The following is a 24626-nucleotide window of genomic DNA, read 5'->3' as shown; positions in this document are numbered from 1 at the left end:
TTGCTGTTTTCGGGGGTCTGACTCGATTCCCGGTACCGTACTGCCAGAGATTTACGAATGGCAGGAAGGCTGATATGCGGTAAAAGCGGTACCTGTAACTCCCCTCCACTAGACGTGTGTCTAAAAAGAGCTGTATCACCTCGGGATGAGGAAACGAGTTTACTTTAGTTGAGAAATATTCGCAGTTGTTGCTATTTATACAGCAGGCGAGATCGTTAGCAAAGTGGTCGTTTAATATCTCGTAACTCGGGCCATTATAGGTATATATTTGGAGAGAAGTAAGTTTAAAACGTGATAAAAGCTATCCAATTCAAACGATCGTTTTACTCACCAACGTACCTAACAAATAATAATAATAATAATTTTATGTCCCGACGTACTTTAAACGATTTTTGGAGACGCCAAACAAAACATACTAGGGTATGCGTTAATAAAAAAAGAGACAACGAACGAACAAAATTAAACATTATGATCATAAAACTCATTACCACCACACCTGTAGATATCCATAAATGCGGTATATTTTCCTGTTATTTATTTTAATTTTTTCCGTCAAACTTTTGGCACTATCAGGGCGATAATATACCTAACCTAAACAACGTGGTCTGTCTTATCTCATGGACAGCTGTTTATGCAAATCCTGATGTGATAAATGTAGAGAACATGCATGAAATATACTCAAAAATAAGGCTCTGTGTTTCAACAACCGCAGTTATCAAAAGAATGTTTCCAGTTACTATGTTTTACATTCAGAAGTACAACTCGTAACATACGCTAGTTAGTTATCAGCTGATGGTTTGGCATGCCTTCTACAGTACAGCTTTATTCAGAAGGGTGGCTTCTGCTACATATACACCAACTGGTAATATCAGAGACCATCAGGGAATAGATTTACACTGTTTAGACTTTATAGTCAGGAACGAAATTATTTTTAAAAGGTTCAAAAAGACGGGACCTCTCATGCTCTTGATTGCAGTGCATGGCTCGAAGAGAATGAACAATGAAGCATGGCTGACACGACTGACGAGAGATAGCAGTGAAGATGACATCACTTAGAATGGCGACACGCAGGTAGCAAGGCAGGGAAGTTGGCGGCACAAGGCGATAATTCAAATTAAAGCAGTGATCAGGTTTACTGTGTGGTAGGCCTACTACTGAACTGATAGAGACAAATGACTGGCCATTAAGTTCTTTTGTATCAATATTTAATTATATGATAACACGATACCCTTATCCCTTTCTTCTACGGGATTATTAAGTAAGACGAATCTTCGTAGCGAGTTTCTACGGCCGTATGCCCTTCCTAACGTCAACCTCACCAGAGGAATTAATGAGATGTATCGAATGACGTGATATGGGTAACTAAAACGGCCTTTTATACGTACCGTAGGCCTAAAATTCGTGTTCACCATTTTTTGTCTTTTTACATTTAGAAACACTGCCTTCCGACGAAAATAGCCGGTATAACTTAAATATATTCTAAGTTTGTTAAATAATAGTATAGAATGTTTATACGTACAATTTATAACCTAGAAGTCGTGTTCGCTGCACAAAATTTTGAGGTTATCACATATTGGACCCCCCTTTATTATTTTTGGCTGTAAAAGTGGGGGGAAAAAAGGGGTCTAATACGCGAGTAAATACGGTAGTTGCTGAATCCAAAAAGGAGACATGGGAAGATTTTCGTAATAACCTGGAAAGGCTAGGTCAAGCAGCAGGGAAACCTTTATGGACAGTAATAAAAAATCTTAGGAAGGGAAGGCTAAAGGAGAGGAAATGAACTGTGTTTTGGGTAATTCGAGTGAACTTATAATAAATCCCAGGGAATCACTGGACAGGTGGAGGGAATATTTTGAAATCTTCTCATCATAAAAGGAAATCTTCCTTGTGGTGTCGCAAACAACCGAGCTCATGGGGAGGAGTGAAATTATGTTGGTGAAATTACGCTTGAGGAAGTGGAAAAGGTGGTATATAAACTCCTTTGTCATAAAGTAGCAGGAATAGATAAAATTTGACCTGAAATGGTGAAGTATAGTGGGAATGCAGGGATGAAATGGCTTCATAGAGTAATAACATTAGCAGGGAGAGTTGGTAAGGTATCTTTAGATTGGACCAAAGCAGTAATTGCATCTATCTATAAGCAAGTGAACAGGAAGGCTTGCAACAACTATCGAGGTATCTCATTGATAACCAGGCAAAGTATTTACTGGCATCTTGGAAGGGAGGGTGCGGTCAGTGGTTGAAAGGAAGTTGGATGAAAAACAGTGTGGTTTCAGACCACAGAGGGGCTATCATAATTATATTTTCAGTATGTATACGTTTCTTAGATGTAGAGAAAGTGTATGACAGGGTACCGAGGGAAAAGATATTCTCCATACTGGAGGACTACGGGATTGAGGTTGATTTTTCAAATCAAAGGTATTTATGTTGACAACTGGGCTGCAGCGAGAATTGATGGTAGAATGAGTTCTTGGTTGGGGGTACTTACTGGGGTTAGACAGGGTGTAATCTTTCACCTTTGTTGTTATAGTTTATGTAAAAACCTTAGTAAGTACCTCTAAAATACCTGTATCCTTGATTCTATAAAAATAATGTTCAGCATAGTTTCATCCCTCTTTATCTTGAAATGAAATACTGAGTTGCACCAATATACGTGTCGCCATTTTCCCGTGAAAGGTATAAAGTGGCAGGGAGGGATTCAGGTAGGTGTAAATGTAGTAAGCAATCTGGCCTATGCTGATGACTTGGTCTTAATGGCAGATTGTGCCGAAAGCCTGCAGTCTAATATCTTGGAACTTGAAAATAGGAGCAGTGAGTGTGGTATGAAAATCAGCCTTTCAAAGACTAAATTTATGTCAATAGGTAAGAAGTCCAAGAGAATTGAATGTCAGATTGGTGATACAAAGCTGGAACAGGTAGATGATTTCAAGTATAAAGGATGAAAAGGTTAGCACAGTATAGGATGGAATGGAAGCTGCATCAAACCAGTCTATGGACTGATGACTCAAACATCATCATCTCCAATAATACTCTGGTGTCTGCAATTTTAATATAAGGCCTTGGGAGGAGCAAGTTAGCCTGGCTCCATCCGTAAGTGACTTCACCAAGTTAGGCCAGACAAGCTTCAGTGGTTCAGCTGTGCTATTTATTGAGTCTGTTCAGTTTGGATTCAGTTCTGCTAGCGATTGAGACTCTTCAGTTTTGAAAGCAGCTGTGATGTATTGGATCAGCAAGTGGATAGTGTTGGCTGAATGCTGTTCGTGAACTGACTGTGAATGAAGCCCGCTGCAAGTGTGTGGACTGTGAATCAGAATTGTGAGACTGTGTTGTGCGTGCACATACTGTGAACTGTGTGGCCATGGCAGATATACATTGTGTTCAGTTGGGAACTGCCCTAGTGTTCAAGTGACAGCTGGACTTTACCTTGTGTTAGAGTGAATATTTAGTGTGATTAAACAGCAAGGACAGATAGAGCTCATACTAGATTAATTGTGACCGGGCGAGTTGGCATGCGCGTAGAGGCACGCGGCTATGAGCTTGCATCCGGGAGATAGTAGGTTCGAATCCCACTATCGGCAGCCCTGAAGATGGTTTTCCGTGGTTTCCCATTTTCACACCAGGCAAATGCTGGGGCTGTACCTTAATTAAGGCCACGGCCGCTTCCTTCCCACTCCTAGCCCTTTCCTGTCCCATCGTCGCCGTAAGACCTATCTGTGGCGCTGCGACGTAAAACAACTAGCAAAAAAAAAAATTAATTGTGTGCCTGTGAATTTTTATAGCAATTGTTGTTGTTTATCCAACCCTTGTCCCGTTTCTCTATGGGGTTGGGTATGAGGTGAAATGAATCTGTCGTGGTGGATTTTATGACGGATGCCCTTCCTGACGCCAACCTCATCAGAGGAGTTAATGTGATGAAATGAATGACGTGACTTGACGTGACGTGATAGTAGGGAGAGGGTGAAACCCGGTACCGGCACATAGCCTACTCCTGTTGAATAGCACCAAGGGCTCTGCTCAAGGCTTAACGTGTCCATCCAATGGACAAATCACCATCAACAGCGTCATATGCCCTGACTCCGTATGAGCACTGTGGAGAGGTTTGGAATTTAATCCAGGCTTTTGGCACGCAATCTAGTGATTAGAAATCATATACCACCCCTATCCTGCAGGCCAAGATTCTGATGGTGTAAATTTTTTCAACCAGCAGGATTTGAACCGGCTAACCACGGTGTCGGACCGTTTAGACTTCAGCGCCTTAACTATCACGGTAGTGTTAGTTAACAAATTCTAGAGTAAACATTACTAGTTGTGTGTTTATTTGCCACCCCACCTTCATGGTACAATACATACAGTACAGCTGTAGTTAAATAAATCAAACAATATAAATAAAATACAGTAGTGTTTATGAAATTATTAATACATGAATGCAAACCGTATTCAAAAAATAATATAAATTATTCAAATTTGCTTGGATATAATGTATTTCAAGCTCATTGTATTAGGTGTGAATGTAGTTCTCCCGAACATTAACAGGACCCTTACAAATGTATTTCACTCTGGGACCTTCTTGATTCACTTCTGCCTGAAGATGTTTTTCCGTGGTTTCCCATTTTCACACCAGGCAAATGCCGGGGCTGTACCTTAATTAAGGCCACGGCCGCTTCCTTCCAATTCCTAGGCCTTTCCTATCCCATCGTCGCAATAAGACATATCTTTGTCGGTGCGACGTAAAGCAAATAGCAAAAAAATATATATATATTCACTTCTGGATGTGGAAGTATGTCTCATGTTTATAATCTATTTATAAACGAAACAGCATTCTCCTTGGATAGGAACACCTTTTCTTCCTTGTCGTTAGCTCACAAACCCATAACTTCCATTTCTCCCCAGGATTTTCTTCACACTACGCCGGTGGAGATTTCAGGGAAATTTGCCAACACTTACTGAGAACTTCATTTCCCTCCGGTTCTTTCAAGTCCACGAGTAGGGAATGCATTTTCTCAGTATTACGTTTAAGAAAATGGAGTACCACAGGGATCTGTACTGAGTGTCACAGTTCGCAATCAACGGCATAGTTGCTGCTGCTGGGCCTACAGTCATTCCATCACTGTATGTAGAAGATTTAGTTCTACATTACAGCTCCGGAAGGATGGTGTTAGCTGAGAGGCAGCTACAGCAAGCTATTAATGGAGTCGACAGATGGGCCATGCAACACGGTTTTTATTTTCAGCGGTGAAAACCTCAGTTGTACACTTGTGTTCATGTTGGCTTGTGCATCCTGAACCAGAGCTCCACTTGCAAAACAGTGTCTTATCCATGGTAGACACCTGCAGATTGCTGGGTCTCCATTTTGGTAAAATAAACTAATGTGGCAGTCCCACATTCGTCAGCTGAAGGTTGCCTGCATGAAGAGACTTAACATGCTTAAGATTCTCAGCAGTACTTCGTAGAGGGCTGACCGTGCTGTGCTGCTGCGTCTTTATATGGCAACTGTCCTTTCCCGAATAGGCTGTTGTAGTTCGGCGTGTAGTTCTGCATCAAGATCTACACTGAACATTCTAGACAGTGTTTATCATGCTGGTAATGGGCGCTTTCCATACTAGCTCCATTCCCAGCCTACTTGGTGAAGCAGGAGTTCCATCTTTACGAATAAGGAGGTGGCAGTTACTCCTCATATACACCGCCAAAATTTGTGAAATGCTGCTACATCGAAGCTATCAATGCTTTTAGTACCCATTGCCATCAGAGGTACTAAGACCTGCCGAATACCAGGCGGCCGGCCAGGATTCAAATTGATAGCTTGTATCATGGGTTAGTTGTGGCTAATGATGGTTGTCTTGAATGGAGGTACCTCCGTGGTTAGTTCCATGACCGGATATACGGCTAGATCTACTTCATGGACCCAAAATGAACACGGATGCCTCCGTTCATTGGAGGTATTTCCAGGACTTCGTTCACCAGTATCTGACAGCAAGAAAAGTTTTCACAGATGGTTCTAAGATCAGAGAAAATGTTGGTAGTTCTTTCATCACCGATAATATAAGCATGAAGATCTCTTTTCCTAGTGTCTGTAGCATGTACGAGGATTGGGGCAAAAGTCTTGGCAACTATTTTTTTTTTTTTCTTGTGGACATGTGAACGGATCACAAACGTATATGTGTCGTGTGGAAGTTCTGCAGGCATAGTGTGTATGCAGAACAACAGATGGCTCTGTGATAGCTGGTAGTAGCGCAGCGAGGGCTGTGAAATCAGTCAGTTGGTGAGTGTCGTGCGAGATGGAAGTAACCCGTGTTGAGCAGCGCGCTTACATCAAAATAGCCGTTCTCCAAGGGAGAAATGCGATGGAATGTCACAGTGAATTAGTGGAAGCCCTTGGGAATAATGCTCTACCATACCGTACAGTAGCACGGTGGATTGGAAAGTTTAAGCAAGGACGTGTCAACTAGTGATGAGCAACATTCAGGACGACCTGTTAGTGTGCGGACCGACGTGGCACATGCCGGCATGGAGCAGCTCCTGGATGAAGACAGACGATAGACGCTACTGGAGTTAGAGAGGGCAAGTGGCATAGAGAAATGCATTGTCCACAGGATATTGCATAATGAGCTGCAACTGCGCAAAATCACATCGCGGTGGGTACCGCATGTACTGACGGAATTTCAAAGTTGGGTGCGCTATGCAATATGCTCCGACCACCTTGCTCGCTGGCAACAGGACGGCGATCAATTGTCACGAATAATCACCATCGATGAATTTTGGGACAGGGCATATGAACCAGAACTGAAACGTCAGTCCGCGGAGCGACGACATGCCGGATCGGCAAGGTGGCAGAAGGTCCGTCAGAATCCTTTCCTGTCCCATCGTCGCCATAAGACCGATCTGTGTCGGTGTGACGTAAAGCACCTAGCAAAAAAATCCTTCCCCATTCAAATTGATGGTGATCATCGTGCATGACATCAGGGGTGTCATTGTTTGCCACTTTGTTCCACATGGCAGAACAGTGACCGCACAGTACTGCAGAGACTTCCTGGTGCGACAGGTACGACGCGTTTGGGAGAAACGTCCGTATCTTGTGGATAGTGCAATAATCCTGCATGACAGTGCAAAACCACAAAAAGTAAAGTGTGTAGGGCAGCTACTACGACGTTGGGGATGGGAAGAATTGGAGCACCCACCGTACTCTCCCAACAGTTTGTCCTGTGACCTTGATCTCATTTGAAAGATTAAGGAACCGCTACGTGGTAGGCGGTTTGCAACACGAGAGGACATTGCTAATGCTGTGCGCCAACAGGTGACCCGATTCACACATAGTGTGGCAAATGCTGAAGCAGATGGTGTTCAGCACCTCCCACATCATTGGCAGTGTGTGGTGTCAGTAGCAGGGGACTACTTTGAGGGTCTTTAGGCCGAGGTTTGTCATGTCAACTTCATGTGTACTGTGTTGTCATTCTTTTGCACCACGAAGGCTATATTGCCCTGTATACTACCGTAATAAATTAGTGTGTTACGATATTTCAGTGCTATTCATTGTCCGCACATGTAGTTAACATCTTGTCATTTCGTATGTATATGTCCCATTTTCCAACCGAACTGGTATCTTCAAGAAAAAAATAGTTGCCATGACTTTTGCCCCGACCCTCGTATACTACAGAGCTTTTTGCCATCTTAGAAGCTCTGCAGTTTGCATTGTGTGAGGAAAGAAAGAAGGAAAGAAACTACTTTCTCTTTTGCACCTACTCGTTAAGGAACTTGTGAAAATTTGGATTATATAATTCCACCTTTACAATACAAGTTGATACTTTGACAATACGGGCTCTAATATGAAGTTTATTACGTGTACTCGTTAAGGTTTCTGTAGTCCATTGATACCTGTTTCTCCACAACACTCATTGGTGCAGCAGATTCATGACCTAGCCAGGTTAAGCTATTCTGACACCAGAATCACTTTCACATAGCTTCCAAGCCACGTAGGGATTGCGGGAAATGAACTTGTGGACGAAGCTGCAAAGCAAGTGGTACTTTTACCTCCAAGGCCTGTGGATGTACCTGCTAAAGATATTTGTTCTCAGCTACGTCGAACTATCTTGGGGTCCTGGGAATCGGAGTGGCTATCTATCTGTACTCCCAACAAGATGGGAGTAATTAAGAAGAAAACTACCATGTTGTGGTCCTTTATCCGGCCTTAACAGAGGGAGACCGTAGTCTTGTGTAGGCTGAAGATAGGTTATGGACGATCTCTGCACTCTTATCTTCTAAAGAGGGAAGACCCCTACAGTGTGTTCTTGTGGTGGCCACATCCTCACAGAGTTCACCAATCTCTTTAGCCCAGTACGAAGCCTCGGCCTGCAGGAGTTACTCAAACTCATATTAGCCGATGACGCGACTATTGCTTATCTCGGCATTCGCTTTGTGTGAAAGTGGATTAATCAAGCGTATATAAATTTCAAGTGTTCTGTTAGTCAGGGAACTTAAGTTCCCTTTGGATTCATTAGTGACCCTTTTGGCTTAATTAGATAATTTTTGTTTTATTTTGTTCTTCATCTAAGAAAAATGTTGTTGAATATATTATTTTATTTTACATTTATTTTCCACTTTAATTGTTCAGAGAGAATGATTACTTAGTTGTACTTCCTCATAAAACAAAAATCACCACCACCATTACCACTTCAGTACCTTGGATTATACAGGCCTATTGGTATTTTTATGTCCCTTGCTTTCCTCCAGTGAATGGTTGATTATATTATTTTACATTTATTTTCCACTTTAATTGTTCAGAGAGAATGATTATCTAGTTGTACTTCCTCATAAAACAAAAATCACCACCACCACCACCACCACCACTTCAGTACCTTGGATTATACAGGCCTATTGGTATTTTTATGTCCCTTGCTTTCCTTCAGTGAATGTCACTAGAGCAAAAGAACTAGATCATAAATGTTTTCTGTCAAATTTTCCAGCTCAAATTTATCTTCTTGTAGTTCACTCCATCAGATGATGCCAAATAAATAAGTTTGCCTGAAAATAACGAAGAAAGTTCATAAACAACCTTGTTTTTTTTCTCTCAGGTGACTTCTTTTTCCTTCTCAGTTTTCTTTCGCATCTCTGCTGCCTTTCTTCCTTTTTCTTCTCTGCATTTCTATTTTTTGCTGCTTCTTCGCATGAAAAATAGTCCTGCCAGGTGTTTGAGCTAGCAACAGAGGGAACTTCTCAGAAGGCTTAAACAAGGTTTAAACCCTTCAGGATTATGGGAAGTCTCGTTGGAGTCTATTTGTGTTTGGGTGTAGATGTACTAGGAAGAGTCAGGAAAGACTGTGGATCTATCTTCATTAGTGGGTATCATTTTCCCAGAATGATCTGTTGAACCAGGAACAGGACCCAGTGAAACTGTGGACAAATGTTTTACAACAGAAGTTGGAGTATTGTTGGAGATGGCACCTCAGGATGGTCATTGGAGCTGTCTAGCTGGCTATGGAGTTTTATGAATTTTCAAAATTCAAACAGTGATGTATCCTTCATATACCGGTGCCAAACATCTCCTGAAGACAAAAAAGTCCTTTCCAAGGAAGTTCTCAAGGACTCTACAGATTTCAATCACTACTGATCTGCATTTAGTGCAGTCCTCCAGGTGGCAGATTCCCAATCCGTTGTTTTCCTAGCCTTTTGTTAAATGATTGTAAAGAAATTGGAAATTTATTGAACATCTCACTTGGTAAGTTATTGCAATCCCTAACTCCCCTTCTTATAAAGGAATATTTTCCCCAATTTGTCCTCTTGAATTCCAACTTTATCTTAATAGTGTGATCTTTTGTACTTTTAAAGACACCAATCAAACTTATTTGTCTACTGATCTCATTCCACGCCATCTCTTGCTGACATCTCGGAACATACCACTTATTACATGTAAATACTCTCATATTTAGGCCCGCGTTGAAATTTGTTATAAAATACATAAATATTTATTTGTTTTCTACCTATTCAATACATAAAATGTTTTTATTGCTACGATTTTATCCTTGACATAATACTACAGTTGGGACACGTTTCGCTCGTCTACCGAGCATCCTCAGCCATTACAACGTCTCAGGGTTAAGTTATAATCTTGAATTACTTATAATTAATCATACTTAATTACAGTCTTAACACTAATTAGATAAAAACATTTTGTTGAAATGCAGTTATAATACGAGGACGGTTTGAAAAGTTCTCAGAATCACCGCTAGATGTCAGTGCTAGAGCAATGAGGTTCCCACGCAATAATCACACATCCTTTGTGAGTGAACACGTGGCGCGTCATGTGCTCTAGTGCAGGAGTGTGGTAGTGACGACTCTTTGTTGTTGTTCCTGCGTAGTGATTTGTGACAATGGAAGAAACAGATTCGAGCAGTGATTAAATACTTTGTAAAGAAAGGTATGAAAGCAAAGGAAATTCATGCCGACTCTCAGAACACACTGGGGGACTCTGCTCCTTCATTTTCAACTGTTGCCAAGTAGACCAGCGAGTTTAAATTTGGTCGGTAGAGCTTGGATGATGATCTGCGTAGTGGACGGCCAAAAAATGTTACGACCCCAGAATTTATCGCAAAAGTGCATAAAATGGTCGTGGAGGATCGTCGACTGAAAATGCGGGAGATTGCTGAAGCTGTAGGGATGTCTTCTGAATGGGTATATTATATTTTAACCAAAGAATTGGGTTTGAAAAAATTATCCACAAGATGGGTGCCGCGGCTCTTGACATTGGACAATAAACGCACCAGATTGGAAATGTCCGAACAAAGTCTGGCCCGTTTTCAGTGCAACCAACAAGATTCTTTGCGCTGGTTTGTGACTACAGATGAAACTTGGGTCCACTGCTATACCCCAGAGACAAAACAGCAGTCAAAGCAGTGGAAACATGCTGACTCACCACCACCACCACCACCACCACCACCAAAGAAAGCAAAGGCAGTGCGTTCGGTCGGAAAGGTCATGGCCTCAGTTTTCTGGGATGCAAAAGGCATTCTGCTGATAGATTATCTTCCTACTGGCCAAACAATTACAGGGCAATACTATGCAAACCTCCTAGACCAACTACAGGAAAAGATACGCGAAACAAGGCCTGGTTTGGCAAGGAAAAATGTCATCTTTCATCAGGACAGCGCTCTGCCGCACACAAATGTTATTGCCATGGCAAAACTTCATGAACTGGGGTACGAATTGTTGCCACATCCACCTTATTCACCTGATTTGGCACCATCAGACTTTCATCTATTCCCCAAGCTGAAAATTTTCCTCGGTGGACAGAGATTTTCTACAAGGGAAGAACTGACAGCCGAATTGGAGAGGTATTTTGCAGGCCTGGAGGAATCTCATTTTCGAGATGGGATCAAGGCATTGGAACATCGCTGGACCAAATGCATTAGTCTACAGGGAAACTATGTTGAAAAATAAAAGCAGTTCCACCGAGGTAAGATATTTTATTCTAGTACATTCCGAGAACTTTTCAAACCACGTACGTATACAATGTATAAATTGACAGTTTAGTTTTTAAAATAACAGTGCCCAAGTTAAAGACTTGATTCATTAACACTGATTTCCAGAACTCAATGGTAACATGACAATGAGATTCTGGCTAAAAGATTTCATGCATTTCATCTTTCATTCTAATGGTGAGTGAAACTGTGTGTACTGTAACATATTATTTAAAACGATTTTTAGTAAGTTAATAAATTCATATATCTCAAACTTACTTAAGTTACTGTGTTCGGAAAGGTTTAGTTTAATAACGTTGACAGTTTCATTGATAGGGTTGTTTGAATACATGTTTGTAATATCGAATGAGCCCATTTTATGTTGGGGCTGTAAATTGAACTTTTCTAGTCTTTCACAGAATTCTGTTGAATTTTTAATTGAATATTCATTATTAAACTTACAGTGTCTTGAGAAAGTTATGTATAAACTTTGACGTTTTATACGTAGGACTGTTCATCCTGTTTATAATTGGCCAAATGGTATGTTGTTCTTGTGTATCTTGGGCAATGCCTTCGCCTTAGGAAGTTTCGAGTTCGTATTAATCATTTTATTTTGTTCTAGTTCTTTGAGTAAAAATGTTGAGTTTTTAGGATAGTCTTAACACTACTTAGATAAAAACATTTTGCTGAAATGAAGTTACGATATACAATGTATAAATTGACAGTTTAGTTGAGATTAAAATAACAGTGCCAAAGTTTGAGTAAAAGACTTGATTCATTAACACTGATGTCTAAAACACAATGGTAACATAACACAATGAGATTCTGGCTAAAATGTTTCATGCATTTCATCTTTCATTCTAATGGTGAGTGAAACTGTGTGTACTGTAACATATTATTTGAAAAGTTAATAAATTCTATGAATTGTAGGAATAGGGTCTTTATTTACTATAGTGTAAGGTTTATCAGAATTTACAAAAATTAATTTTAAATAATAATTATTTCACCTTCACTAACAAAATTTATCATCAAATGATTTTACCTATGAGTGACCCCATCTCAGGTGTATTGGCTGATATTTACATGGACAACTTGGAGTACAATATAATAAAAAGGAATATAGAAGGACTATGCCTTTGGCTTAGATATGTGGATGATACATTTGTGATAATAGATAATCAGAAAAACAATAGTGAGAAAATTCTAGATTTTTTAAAACAATCTTGACCGTAGTACAAAGTTTACAAAGGAGGATGGAAATAATAGTTCATTAAATTTCCTCGACATCAATGTAATACATGCATTCACTAAATTCAGTTTTCAAATATATAGAAAACCGTCATATACCCCAACAACAATAAAAAGTGATTCGCTTCACCCAAAATCACACAAACAGGCAGCCTTTTTCAGCCTAGTTTATAGGGTCTTTCCCCCTTTCACCCAGTAATCTAACGAAGGAACTAAATTTCATAAAAGAAATAGCCTTAGTTAATGGGTATAAAATAGAAATGATAAACCGAATCATACATAAAGCTCAAGTTGGCAACAAATCTCACCCCAGAAAAAAACCTAAATATGCAAGTTTCACTTACACTAATCCTGCCATCAACCAAATTGCAAATCCCCTGAAAAAACATGTCAGTAATTATAGCTTTCAAGATGCATAACACTAACCAGAACATATTTTTTAACCAAAACATCGTAAATTTAAACAATAACCGCTACCTGGGATCCGTGATCTATAAACTTTCATGTACACACTGTAATTATTCGTATGTTGGCCAAACTGGCTGCAGTTTCCTCACTAGATATCTAGAACACTTTAATGCCTTAAAACATAACAAATACTCTGCAATGAGCTCTCACATGAAACTGGCCATCAGTTTACATCAATAGAGAAAGACTTAAAAATCATCAAAAGGATTGAAAAGGGTAAACTAATGACAGAGTTTGAAAATATATATATATATCCATCGGGATCAACATTTTAATAAGGACAAAAATCTAAATGTGATTGAAACGAGTCCTTTACTCAAACAATTACTGAACTTGCCACAAATGTTCAAATCAGAAAAAGTTTCTTCAAAATATTTAACCCCAAATTTATTACTACTCCCGTTACAAAAATAGATACATCCCCCACTTCAATAACACCTATAGACTCCCCTCCATGCGCTACATCAGCTACCAGTGCCCCGCCTACTTTCCCTTCCCCTACTCGCACTCCATCACAGCTTCTCCACACTTACAACACAAGGAGTAGAGGCGCGGTAGCAAACAGTCACCATTATGCGGTAAACACCGCTAAACATCTCGGCAATAGTCGAAGGGCTAAGTGATACTGTTTAACAGGATAATTTAAAAATAAATCAACACTTTCTCTTGTTACAGATATACCAGTACACACAGACATCGTAGAAGCAATATTATCAACGCCTGTGATTTATGTAGCTGAATGTCCCTTTCTACTGTAGTCCCTAACAGCTTCTAATTCTACAATGTCAACTAGTCAATTTAAGTTTGTGGTTGGGAAAACGACCAAGAAGGCACATTCAACCTTCAGTATTAATTAATGACTGTAACGTTGTAAAGCCACATAAGGATTAACGTACAATGCCAATAAAATTAACACGTTTATAAAGACAAAAAACTTCAGAAGTTTTAAGTTTGAGACGATATTGTAATTTTAATCAAGACTGTAGACTAATATGTTACAGTACACACAGTTTCACTCACCATTAGAATGAAAGATGAAATGCATGAAACTTTTTAACCAGAATCTCATTGTCGTGTTAGCATTGAGTTTTAGACATGTTAATGAATCAAGTCTTTTACTCTAACTTTGGCGCTGTTATTTTAATCACAACTAAACTGTCAATTTATACATTTCCAATGCGTCATGGAGAGCTGTTTTCCACCCAGTCTTTAGCAGCTTAAAAACTCCTAGACCTATTGGTTGGATGATGTGTGGTGTTAGGGAAGAGAGCAACGAGAATAATTCCATGTTCCTTACAAAACTAACTTGTATATAATGTAAGATGTGAGGAATGACCATTAATGAAAAACTTTACTGGTAGAGGGATGTTCTTCACCAACTCTGGGTGAAAATATATCACTGAGAAATTTGCAGAAGACTTCCCCTGTCATCCACCCATTTGACGATTTCTCAACACCCCACTCGGTGAACATGTTGGCTATATTATCTTGAGGAAGGTGTTGATACTTGAAACAAATCCGTGGTGAACACAAGTCTGCAACAGCATTTCCAATCAGTAAAACAGACATTCTTTCTGATCTGAGTTAACATGCTGATAAAAACTTTCTGCCAACAACTTTATTTCCCTTTCATCCCCGTTGGATAATCACTGTGGATCAACGAGAACATTTTCCAGGCTGCTTTTCTCCAAAAATGTGTGGATCTCCTTGAACTAGTTCCTAATGCTCTTCTGGGAAACTGCTGCACAACCAGACATTTTATAGTTTTGTAGTGTTTTTTTGTGGCAGCCCAAAATTCCTCTTAAGAAAGATGTGTAATTTTCTTCCTACCCATGCATCTTTAGAGGGAAATGGTCTATTCATTTCTTTTGTAAGCTGCTGAAGACTATTTTGCAGGTCTTCCATTGCAGTGGGAATTTCTGCTTTACAATGAAAAACAGCCTATCCTACCAATATGCTCTCCTTTTATGCTTTGTGCTAAGACTAGGACTCCATTGTGCGCCTTGGTGGAGTCTTTCCTTTGACGTCCTTGGAGAGGGTGTTGCTCGGAACACCATGTCCCCCTGCAGCCTGTTTAATAGATGTGTCATTTTCAACAGCCGGCAATGTGTCTTCCATCCAGTGAGATTCATATTTTAAAATCTTCCTGTTGAACATTGCACTGTAAGAGAAAATTTACTAAAGTATCTTCCAAAGAATAAATTTAAAAATATATATATATGTAATTTCCAGAACTGCTGAAGGACCATACAAGAAGAATAACAAAAATAATTATACCTGTGTGTAATTTATAAGTAGATTTGAAGTTGGTAATTTTTCATAAATTAATAATATATGTAATACATATTTGCATTTCATGGCCTTTTAACCACTTTTGTCAGTTTTATATAGAGGGATTTTTACTTTCCTGTCAGCCTAGAACTACTTCATTCTGTTGGATCTTTACTTTCTTTATCTGAAATCACCTGACCCATTGTCCATCTGTTGATCTTGGTTTGTTTTTTGAGTGTCTTGATTTCCCGGGCTGAATGGCTCAGTCCTATCGTATTTGAAGGTGCTCGAATACGTCAGCCTTGTGTTGGTAAATTTACTGGCACATAAAAGAACTCCTGAGAGACTAAATTCCGGCACCTCGGTGTCTCCAACAACCGTAAAAGTAGTTAGTGGGACGTAAAAACAAATATTATTAGTTTCTTGATTGTGTCTGGTTTGTGTTTTAAATCTTCCTGGATGATGATGCTTGTTGTTTAAAGGGGCCTAACATCTATGTCATTGGCCCCTTTAAAGCTTCTATTTTAATTTTAGTTCTCTCATCTTCCTTGATTTCTTTAATCCATCTAATTTTGCTCTTGATGTTTCATCATTTTTCTATAATTCTCCTGATGATCCTGTTTTCTGGTGTCCTGAGTAAATGTCCAAAGAATTAGATTTGTTTCTTCCCGATTGTGCTCATTACTTGTTCCATTTCCCTGTAGGCTGTTTCATTAGAAAATAGTCTCCATTGTCCATTTTCTTGGTAGTTTTTTTATGCACATTCTGGTTTTTCTTTAAATCTTGTCTATTTCTGTTTTGGCTATGTTAGTCGTTTTGAAAATAGTTTCACTTGTGTATGTTATTTCTGGTTGTGTAACTGTTTTATAGTGGCTGTTGAGAGGTCTTTTATATTGTATGTGTTGTTCTTAATATATTGTGCTCTGGTCAGTTTATTTATTATATTATGCTGTGCCAGCTTTTCGTTAAGGTTGTATGTTACTATTTATTATTTCTCTTAAATATTTGAATTTGTTACCTATTTTCTGTTCTGTTGTGATGATTTTATGTACAAGTGGTGGGTAATTTAACATCATTTCTTCTTTTTTTTTTTTTTTTAGAATATTCTGAAGCTGGTTTTCTGTGCTATTTTTTTGTAGTGACTGAACTAACAAGGCCATCAGCAAATCCTATGCAGTTTAAACTAACATTGTCTTTGGATCTTCAATTTTGATGTTCTTTGGGTTATGCTTGTATCATTTTCTGATTATATATTCCAAGCAACGAGCTAGAATAACATAGAGAGGCGGAAGCGCTGCCTGGATGAAGCTAATAGAACGAACGTCCGCCATGTTTCCTGTGGTCACAAAAGCAAGGGGGCTTGGCCTTTAAATGACGAAAAGTGTAGAAAATGCGCATTTTAGAATCACTGGGATAGAATTAAAGACCGTTGCCGAAAGCTTGAAGCATTAAAGCGAATACCGCCACTTCATCATATTGCGGCACGAGGCCAACATCACGATCAGTTGATTGTAGGGTAATTCGAAATCATCGCACAGTGACAAACGAATAGGCTTCGAAATCGGAACACAAGCGTTACCCTGCTTGGCTGTTGTGGTTAAGCGTAAATTAGAATAAAAACGATGGACATAAATATTTATGACAGGAAACCTTAAAATCATATGACCTACAATAGGTTACAACCCCATGCTGTTCATATTTTTAAAATTATTGCATCCTCATGAGTACCGTGTTGCTTTCTTAATCTGTTTACCCTCCCGGGTTGGTTTTTCTCACGGACTCAGTGACGGATCCCACCTCTACCACCTCAAGGACAGTGTTCTGGAGCATGAGACATTGGGTCGGGGGATACAACTGTGAGGGAGGGCTGCACCTGCTATGCTGAACAGGGGCCTTGTGGGGGGAGAAGGAAGCGGCCGGGGCCTTAAGATAGGTACCATCCCGGCATTTGCCTGGAGGAGAAGTGGGAAACCACGGAAAATCACTTCGAGGATGGCTGAGGTGGGAGTCGAACCCACTTCTACTCAGTTGACCTCCCCAGGCTGATAGAATCCCGTTACAGCCCTCGTGACCCTTTTCAAATTTCGTGGCGGAGCTGGGAATCGAACCCCGGCTTCCAGGGGTGGCAGTTGCTCACGCTAACCAGTGCACCACAGAGGCCGCCCATGAATACTTTACCACAATAATCGTGTAGTGTAATTATTTATTATAATATAGGGGGGATATCATGTTTCTCCCATTACCATATCATACTGGGATTACTAGCTTGAAAGTTGTCCATTATGAAGTGTGGCAACAGACATCTACAATAAAGGCTGTATACATTTCAAAAATAGCAGTAAAATGCTGTATTTATCATACTTGGTGTACGTTTGAACGAAATGTGATTTTTTGTGGTTACGTTTTCTTGGTGGTGGGCGCTCCATTTCCTTTATTTGTAAATGTGAATGAAAATTAAATAGGGCTGGAAATGTACAGAGCATAAGCATCTGAATTGAGTGGGATACCATTCATCTCTTTTCGGCCTCACAACGCATCTGAACGAAATCTGAAACAAAATTCGACAAATAATTACCGTGGCTATCCGTACTTTCGCTAAGTAAACAATAAAATGGATTTAATTACAAACAGAAATTACAAAAAGGAATATCGGCTATAATTCAGTAATACTTAAAGTACGATATATCCTTGGTTTTATTACTCCGATTAGAACAACCATACGCTGAGCTTACGGCTGGCATTCTTGAAAGCGAGAATCTATGTTTTCACTTCTTAAAACTTAGAGAATTAAATTGGCATGCACGATCTCCCTGTCACCTCACCATATGCTCTCGCGCCAATCCGCTTTGTTTTGACAACCGTTAACATGGCTGCCCCTTATCAACTTGCTTCAAGCAGGGAGCGCTGATGTCAGGTGTACAGCCCCTCTATGTTATTCTAGCTCGTTGATTCCAAGGCACAGTTGAACTGCTGTGATGATGGGTAATTTCCCTGTCTTAAACCTGCTTTGATGAGGAATGTCTCAGAAAATTCCCCTATGAATTGCCGAAATGCCATCATTCAGTCATACTTAAACACCAGGGGAAGATAATTAAATATAACTATTTCTACAAAAAACGATATGTGATGAGATTTGCTGTTCGTCGCTTGTTTCCTTGTTTTGAGCTGATTTCAGATTGTAAGTTCACTGTGCAATAACTATACCTACAAAAAAGCTTATGTGGTTTATTTTATATCATTTATAAAAAGAAAATATTTATTTTCCCTGCTTTGCCAGCAGTAATGCTCGTGTTGAGAGATAATGTAATGTAATACTTTTTGATTTACATCGTAATTATGTCTTGACCAAAAGTTAGATATATGATGCAGTGTTCTGAAGTGTTTGTAAGGAGGAATTTCCATGTTTGAAGGAGTCAAGGAAGAGACCCACTTTCACGTTTTGTATTGTCCGTAAGTGTAATTTTGCAGTGGCAAATGGTGGGAAGTGCAGTATACTGAAACATATGCAAACTAAGAAACATAAGGGGAGTGTACAGTATATGGAACAGAACAAGAAACTGAACTTTTCCTGCCGGGGTGAGTGGTTCAGACGGATGAGGGACTGGCCTTCTGACCCCAACTTGGCAGGTTCGATCCTGGCTCAGTCCGGTGGTATTTGAAGGTGCTCAAATATGTCAGCCTCATGTCTTGTAGATTTACTGGCATGTAAAAGAACTCCTGTGGGACTAAATTTTGGCACCTCAGCATTTCTGAAAACTGTAAAAGTAATCTTGATAAATAATTTTCATTTCTGTGTTGATGCTACTTCAAAACTACCTTAAAAAAGATGTTCCACCAAATCAACACTTGTTAAGTACTTAACTAATTTATTACAGTAGAGGACCAGTTTCAACTCATCATGGTGTCATCTTCAGCTCAAATATTAAAAATAACCATAGTACATGCATACATACAAGTAAAAAGTTACAAATAAAATATATATTCCATAATGTTGAATCGTCAAAGGTTCTGGAAAATTCTTCCTCAGTGTCCTCTTTTTATATATATATATATATAAACGTCTCGTGTTTAAAACTCGTATTGAAAGTTACTAACGTTACAGAATGAAAAAGTTATGCTGTAATATGATTGGAAATGTTCCTTGTAGAAGTCTTAACACTTCTGTGAATCATGGATATTAAACTGATGTCAAATGAACCTTCTTTACATAGATCTGCCTAAACTTATCAATATATTGGTGTTTTGGACGGGAACATCCTTTAAGGTGAATATTGCTTGTAAATATGATGTTATGCGCAGAGAGCCAGTAAACTTGTGAAGTTAGTTGTCTATGTTGCAGCTGGTGGTGTTGAAAATACTGTATGTGAATGTTCCCTTCCTTGCCTGTGTTTTCCTAACACTGGGAGTGTTAGCTGTGCTCTTTTTTAATATTTGAGCTGAAACAAGACACTTTGTAAATGTAAATAACAGGACATTGAGGAAGAATTTTCCAAAACCCTTGACGGTTCAACATTATGAACATATTTTATTTGTAACTTTTTACTTGTATGTATGCATGTACTATGGTTCTTATCTTTAATATTTGAACTGAAGATGACTCCATGATGAGTTCGAACTGGTCCTCTAATGTAATAAACTAGTTCAGTATTTAAAAGTGTTGATTTGGTGGAACATCTTTTTTTAGGTAGTTTTGAAGTAAGTAGCATCAACGCGGAAATGAAAATTATTTATCAAGAAAAGTAGCATTATGGGACTAGACAAAAGAATGATTGAATGCGTGGCTAAATTTCTAGAAAATAGAAGTCTGAATTGTATATGTGAAGCATTATCTCATCCTGTAATGATTAAGAGGGTGCATTCCAAGTATTATTGGACCTAGATATTTTCTTATACAGTATATAAAGGATACGAGTAAAGAACTGGAATCACAGATAAGGCATTTTGCGGGTGATAGTATACTGTATAGAGTAATTCTATAAATAAACTACAGGATTGTGAGCGAGTGCAAAAGTACCTTGATATTGTTGCGAGACATCCGACTCGTTGGCTGAATGGTCAGCGTACTGGCCTTCGGTTCAGAGGGTCCCGGGTTTGATTCCTGGCCGGGTCGGGGATTTTAACCTTCATTGGTTAATTCCATTGGCTCGGGGGTTGGGTGTTTGTGCTGTCCCCAACATCCCTGCAACTCGCACACCTCACATAACACTATCCTCCACCACAATAACATGCAGTTACCTAGAAATGGCAGATGCCGCCCACCCTCACCGGAGGGTCTGCCTTACAAGTGCTGCACTCGGCTAGAAATAGCCACACGAAATTATTAAATTGTTGCGAGACAGAGTGGTATTGTTGTAAATAGGGTGAGAAGTCAGGTTGTAAGTTTCAATGAGAGGATAAGTTCTCTTGTAAATAAAGGTTACAGATCTCTTCATATGGTTGTGAAGATATTTAATGGTTGTAGTAAGGAAGAGGGCATGTAAGTCATTGATTGTTCCAGTAGGACCCTCAGTTTGAGAACTGGAAAAAAAAATTTAAAAACTAAAGGAAAACAGCATGGTTTGTTCTGGGTGATTCCCAGCTCAAGAGTTGTTATGAAAATGTCTTTGGGTTGGGAAGACTTGGGAGTAAGGAGATGACGTGCTTGATTAAACAGAATGTTCCGAGCTGTGGAGAGATGGCACGGAATGACTTTAGTTGACAAATAAGCTTGAATGGAGTTTTTTAAAGTACAACGGATCATAATATGAAGATAGCTGGTATTTAAGAGGACTAATTGGAGGCAAATATTTGTTTATAGGAACTGGAATTAGGGATTTGTAAAATTTTTCAAGGAAGATATTCAATAACTTTCCAATTTCTTTGATGCCCTTCCAGATAGCTCATGATTTTTCAGGTGGAAATTTCACCCTTGAGTAGAAAGAAATAGTAATACAGTAGTAATTAAGAGTTACTAAAATGTGGGCAGTCTAGACTTTTCGCAACAATTGATACAAAGGCATCAAATTGATTTCTGTAGAACGTAATTATTTACGCTGAAACTAGAAATGTTTATTCACCCATAAATTCACTATGATTTGCACTCATTTTATCCCCTCAAAATTGTGTTCATAATGGAAGTATGTGCTACAAGAAAGGGAGTAAGATAATGTAGAAAATATAGGACTGGAATATAATTTACTTTTGGTTTAAGGATATGAGTATAATTATATGAGTTTGATAATAGTTAAATTATGAGGAAGGCTGTTTACTCAAAATATTAATGCATTGGTGTTTTTTTTTTCTCTAATGTTTCCTTTATCATTCTGTCTTCCCTTGACATTATTTAGGATTGGCCTGACACATGAAATAAATTATATAATCATTGTTGTTCTTCTCTTTCAGCAAACTTTGGATTATTTCGAATATGACGACTATGATGACTTCATGTAGTGAACAGCATAAAGACCATCCTGTTATTGCTCAGGGACTGCTGTTAGGACACTTGACAATGTTCGTTACGTACTAAGCTGGTGATGCGTGGGTTTAGGTAACTTCCAGCATGTTGGCATTCTAACAAATTCCTTGTTTTAACTTGTATACAAGCTTCAATTGTGTTTCATCGCGAGTGAGTGGTGATATGTGGGATGGGGTTGTTAAGTTTGAAATATTTGCATATAAGTTTCGGTGAACAAGAGACTTGTATCGAGACTCGTCAGAATATCGGTGATATGGTAGACGGGGTTGTGGGAAGAAGACAAATTGTCTTCACCAGTCTTGAATTTGTGAAGATGTTTAATGATATCCAGCCTAATGAAGTGTATGTTGACTGCAGTTCAGGAATGAATAAAAGTACTCCGTCATTTCAGTCGCAGATTTTGAACTTTTCTCTGATCTGGTGTTTACACATCAGAGAAATGATCAAGTTATTAGCACCTTTATTCATTCCTGAACTTGATTTTCAACTTAACTGTTGTGTTCTAAGAAGACTGCTCATATGTGAGACTTGATTATGTTATATGTTTATTAGAAATTGGGTGTGTCAGTAATGGCATTGAACTACTTCCAGTTTAAAGCTCTGTATGATGATTACATACCCCCCCAGTATGAGCACAGCCCTGTGCCATGAGTTGACATCTACTTACAGCAGATAGGCTTTGAGGTTATCTGCTCTTGGTTGTGTGAAGTGGTTTGTGAAAACCTTCTTGCTGAAGGAAGCTCTGTCACAACTTGCTGGTCGATGTGTTGGATATGCCAGACACATTCTGCTCGTTAAAATGTGAGTTCCAGATATTATCATTTCAGATTCCAGCTGTCCTCTGTATACATACTGTGAAAATTCAAATGATACACAGAGTGTATTGGGAAGCTGCTCAGAAAATGGTCACTTTTAATAACTTGTGCATGTGTGTTTGGTGCAAAGAAGAGATATATTGAGAATAGACGCATGTTCTCAGTATTCTCTGCCATGTAGGGTAGGTAATTACCAGTAAACCCATTCTTAAACTGTATGAAGGAATTCACCCGTGAGTTATCTCAGTGTTGCTATGATCTTATGACAGCTGAAAACTGTATGAAAATGGATTGAGAATAGTGATGTGGATTAAAAGTGTTCTGGATACAATTCTGATTTCAAATTTATTTTATGTAAAATCCTGTGTGTATGTATTCCTTTGAAGTTCTGGTAGATAATAGATTAGTAGTATCAATGAGGTTTTCTTTTCCTAGAAATATTGAAAAAATATTAGATCATTTCAAAGAGAGGAAAACCTTTTTGATTCATTGTTTATTTCACCAACCCACCAACTCACTTAGCAGCCTCACACTATCAGAGCATGCAATTTTTTAAATCTTGATTCTCATTCAGCTGGATTTGTTAAAACATTTGGTGCTGTAGTGCACTTGGCTTTTTTGTCAATGTTTGTTTATGCCTGTTCTATTTGTATTTGGTAGGTCCTAAATATATTCACACATACATACCTGTTCATAACATTTTAAAATATTTTATTTATATTATTTTAAGAATGTTTTCTTAGTACATATTTTTCAAGTTAATTCATTGACCATGTCATTGTTTGTGTGTGTATATTTATACTATTCTATGTAGGAGTATCATACCTTAAATGAAATCTGAAACAAAAATTAAAACAATTTTTTGCAGCTCTTTGTTTCTGTTTCTATGCAGCACATGATTTGAAAAACATGACTTTTTTGTGTTAAATATCAAATTTATATTTTCCTATACCTGCTGCCTACAATCCTTGATAATCAGCAAATTACCTTAATCTGGGCCTTTGTTTGCTACCATTTCATATCCAGGAATATGAAAAATCTTTCCACTGAAACCATGCTACATACAGATTTAGATAGAACTACATGGGAGCCCTATACAGTGGATGCCCTTTTAACCGGCCTGCGCGGGTCCGGACCTTTGTCCAGGTAACAAAATAACTGTTAAACTGACAATATTAAAAAAGGGTCTATCCAGCAAGTTATCGTCCTGTATTTCATCATGTTTTAAACAATATTTCAAAACAAAATATTAGATCCAGTTCATAGTCCATGGCCATAAGCCAAGGGGGGGAGGGGGTACGAGGGTTCAAACATCTCCTTCCTCCAATAAAAAAGTACAAATTTAAACGGTACGGTACATACAAATTTTTGAAAATTCAACCCATTAAATCAAAACTATTATGAAATCATCTCCTAAAAAATAAAACAATTGAATTGCACCTATATAAACTGTGGGTTCTTTTAAGTTTCTCTGTGAAAGGAATAAATAAAAATTTTGGTTGTGTTTAATACATTATGCATTATCATCCAATTATTTACACTCCAAACAAAGTTATTCATGTCTAAAAAAAATTTGCTTGGACCTTTTATTGGCATCCAAAGGAAAATGGGAAACACAGTGTATTGTCTCCATATCATAAGAAGACATCGGATCTGTAGGTCTCAAAAAAACTAAGTTTTAAGGGCCTATATAGGTAGGAAAAATTTATAAAATAGGTTCTTATTGTTTTAAAATAGGCACAATGAAATTAATGAAATATGTTTAAAGAAATATTGTATAAGTGGAAATAATACAATGTGTTTGTATTTTATTTAATACTGAAAAGGGAACACAAGACATTATAGCATTTTGTACAGTAGTCTAAATATGGTGGCAAATAACTGATCAATGCAACAACGAATTCATTCATGCCTCGTTGCTAT

General features: G+C 38.6%; 1 protein-coding gene across 1 annotated transcript in view; it reads left to right on the top strand.

Annotated features, from left to right (window-relative positions):
* Window positions 1-23570, top strand: part of eIF3j (eukaryotic translation initiation factor 3 subunit j) — a 100559-nt gene extending 76989 nt beyond the window's left edge. Inside the window, exon 7 of the mRNA XM_067146490.2 lies at window positions 21816-23570. Coding sequence (XP_067002591.1) covers window positions 21816-21863 — 48 coding nt within the window. The 3' untranslated portion in view covers window positions 21864-23570. The remainder of the gene's footprint in view (window positions 1-21815) is intronic.
* The last annotated feature ends 1056 nt before the right edge of the window (window positions 23571-24626 follow it).

This window comes from Anabrus simplex, chromosome 4, assembly GCF_040414725.1.
Source record: "Anabrus simplex isolate iqAnaSimp1 chromosome 4, ASM4041472v1, whole genome shotgun sequence".
NCBI classification, from domain to species: domain Eukaryota; kingdom Metazoa; phylum Arthropoda; class Insecta; order Orthoptera; family Tettigoniidae; genus Anabrus; species Anabrus simplex.
The sequence above is the reverse complement of the archived record's forward strand: the minus strand, read 5'-3'. Positions and strand labels throughout refer to the sequence as shown.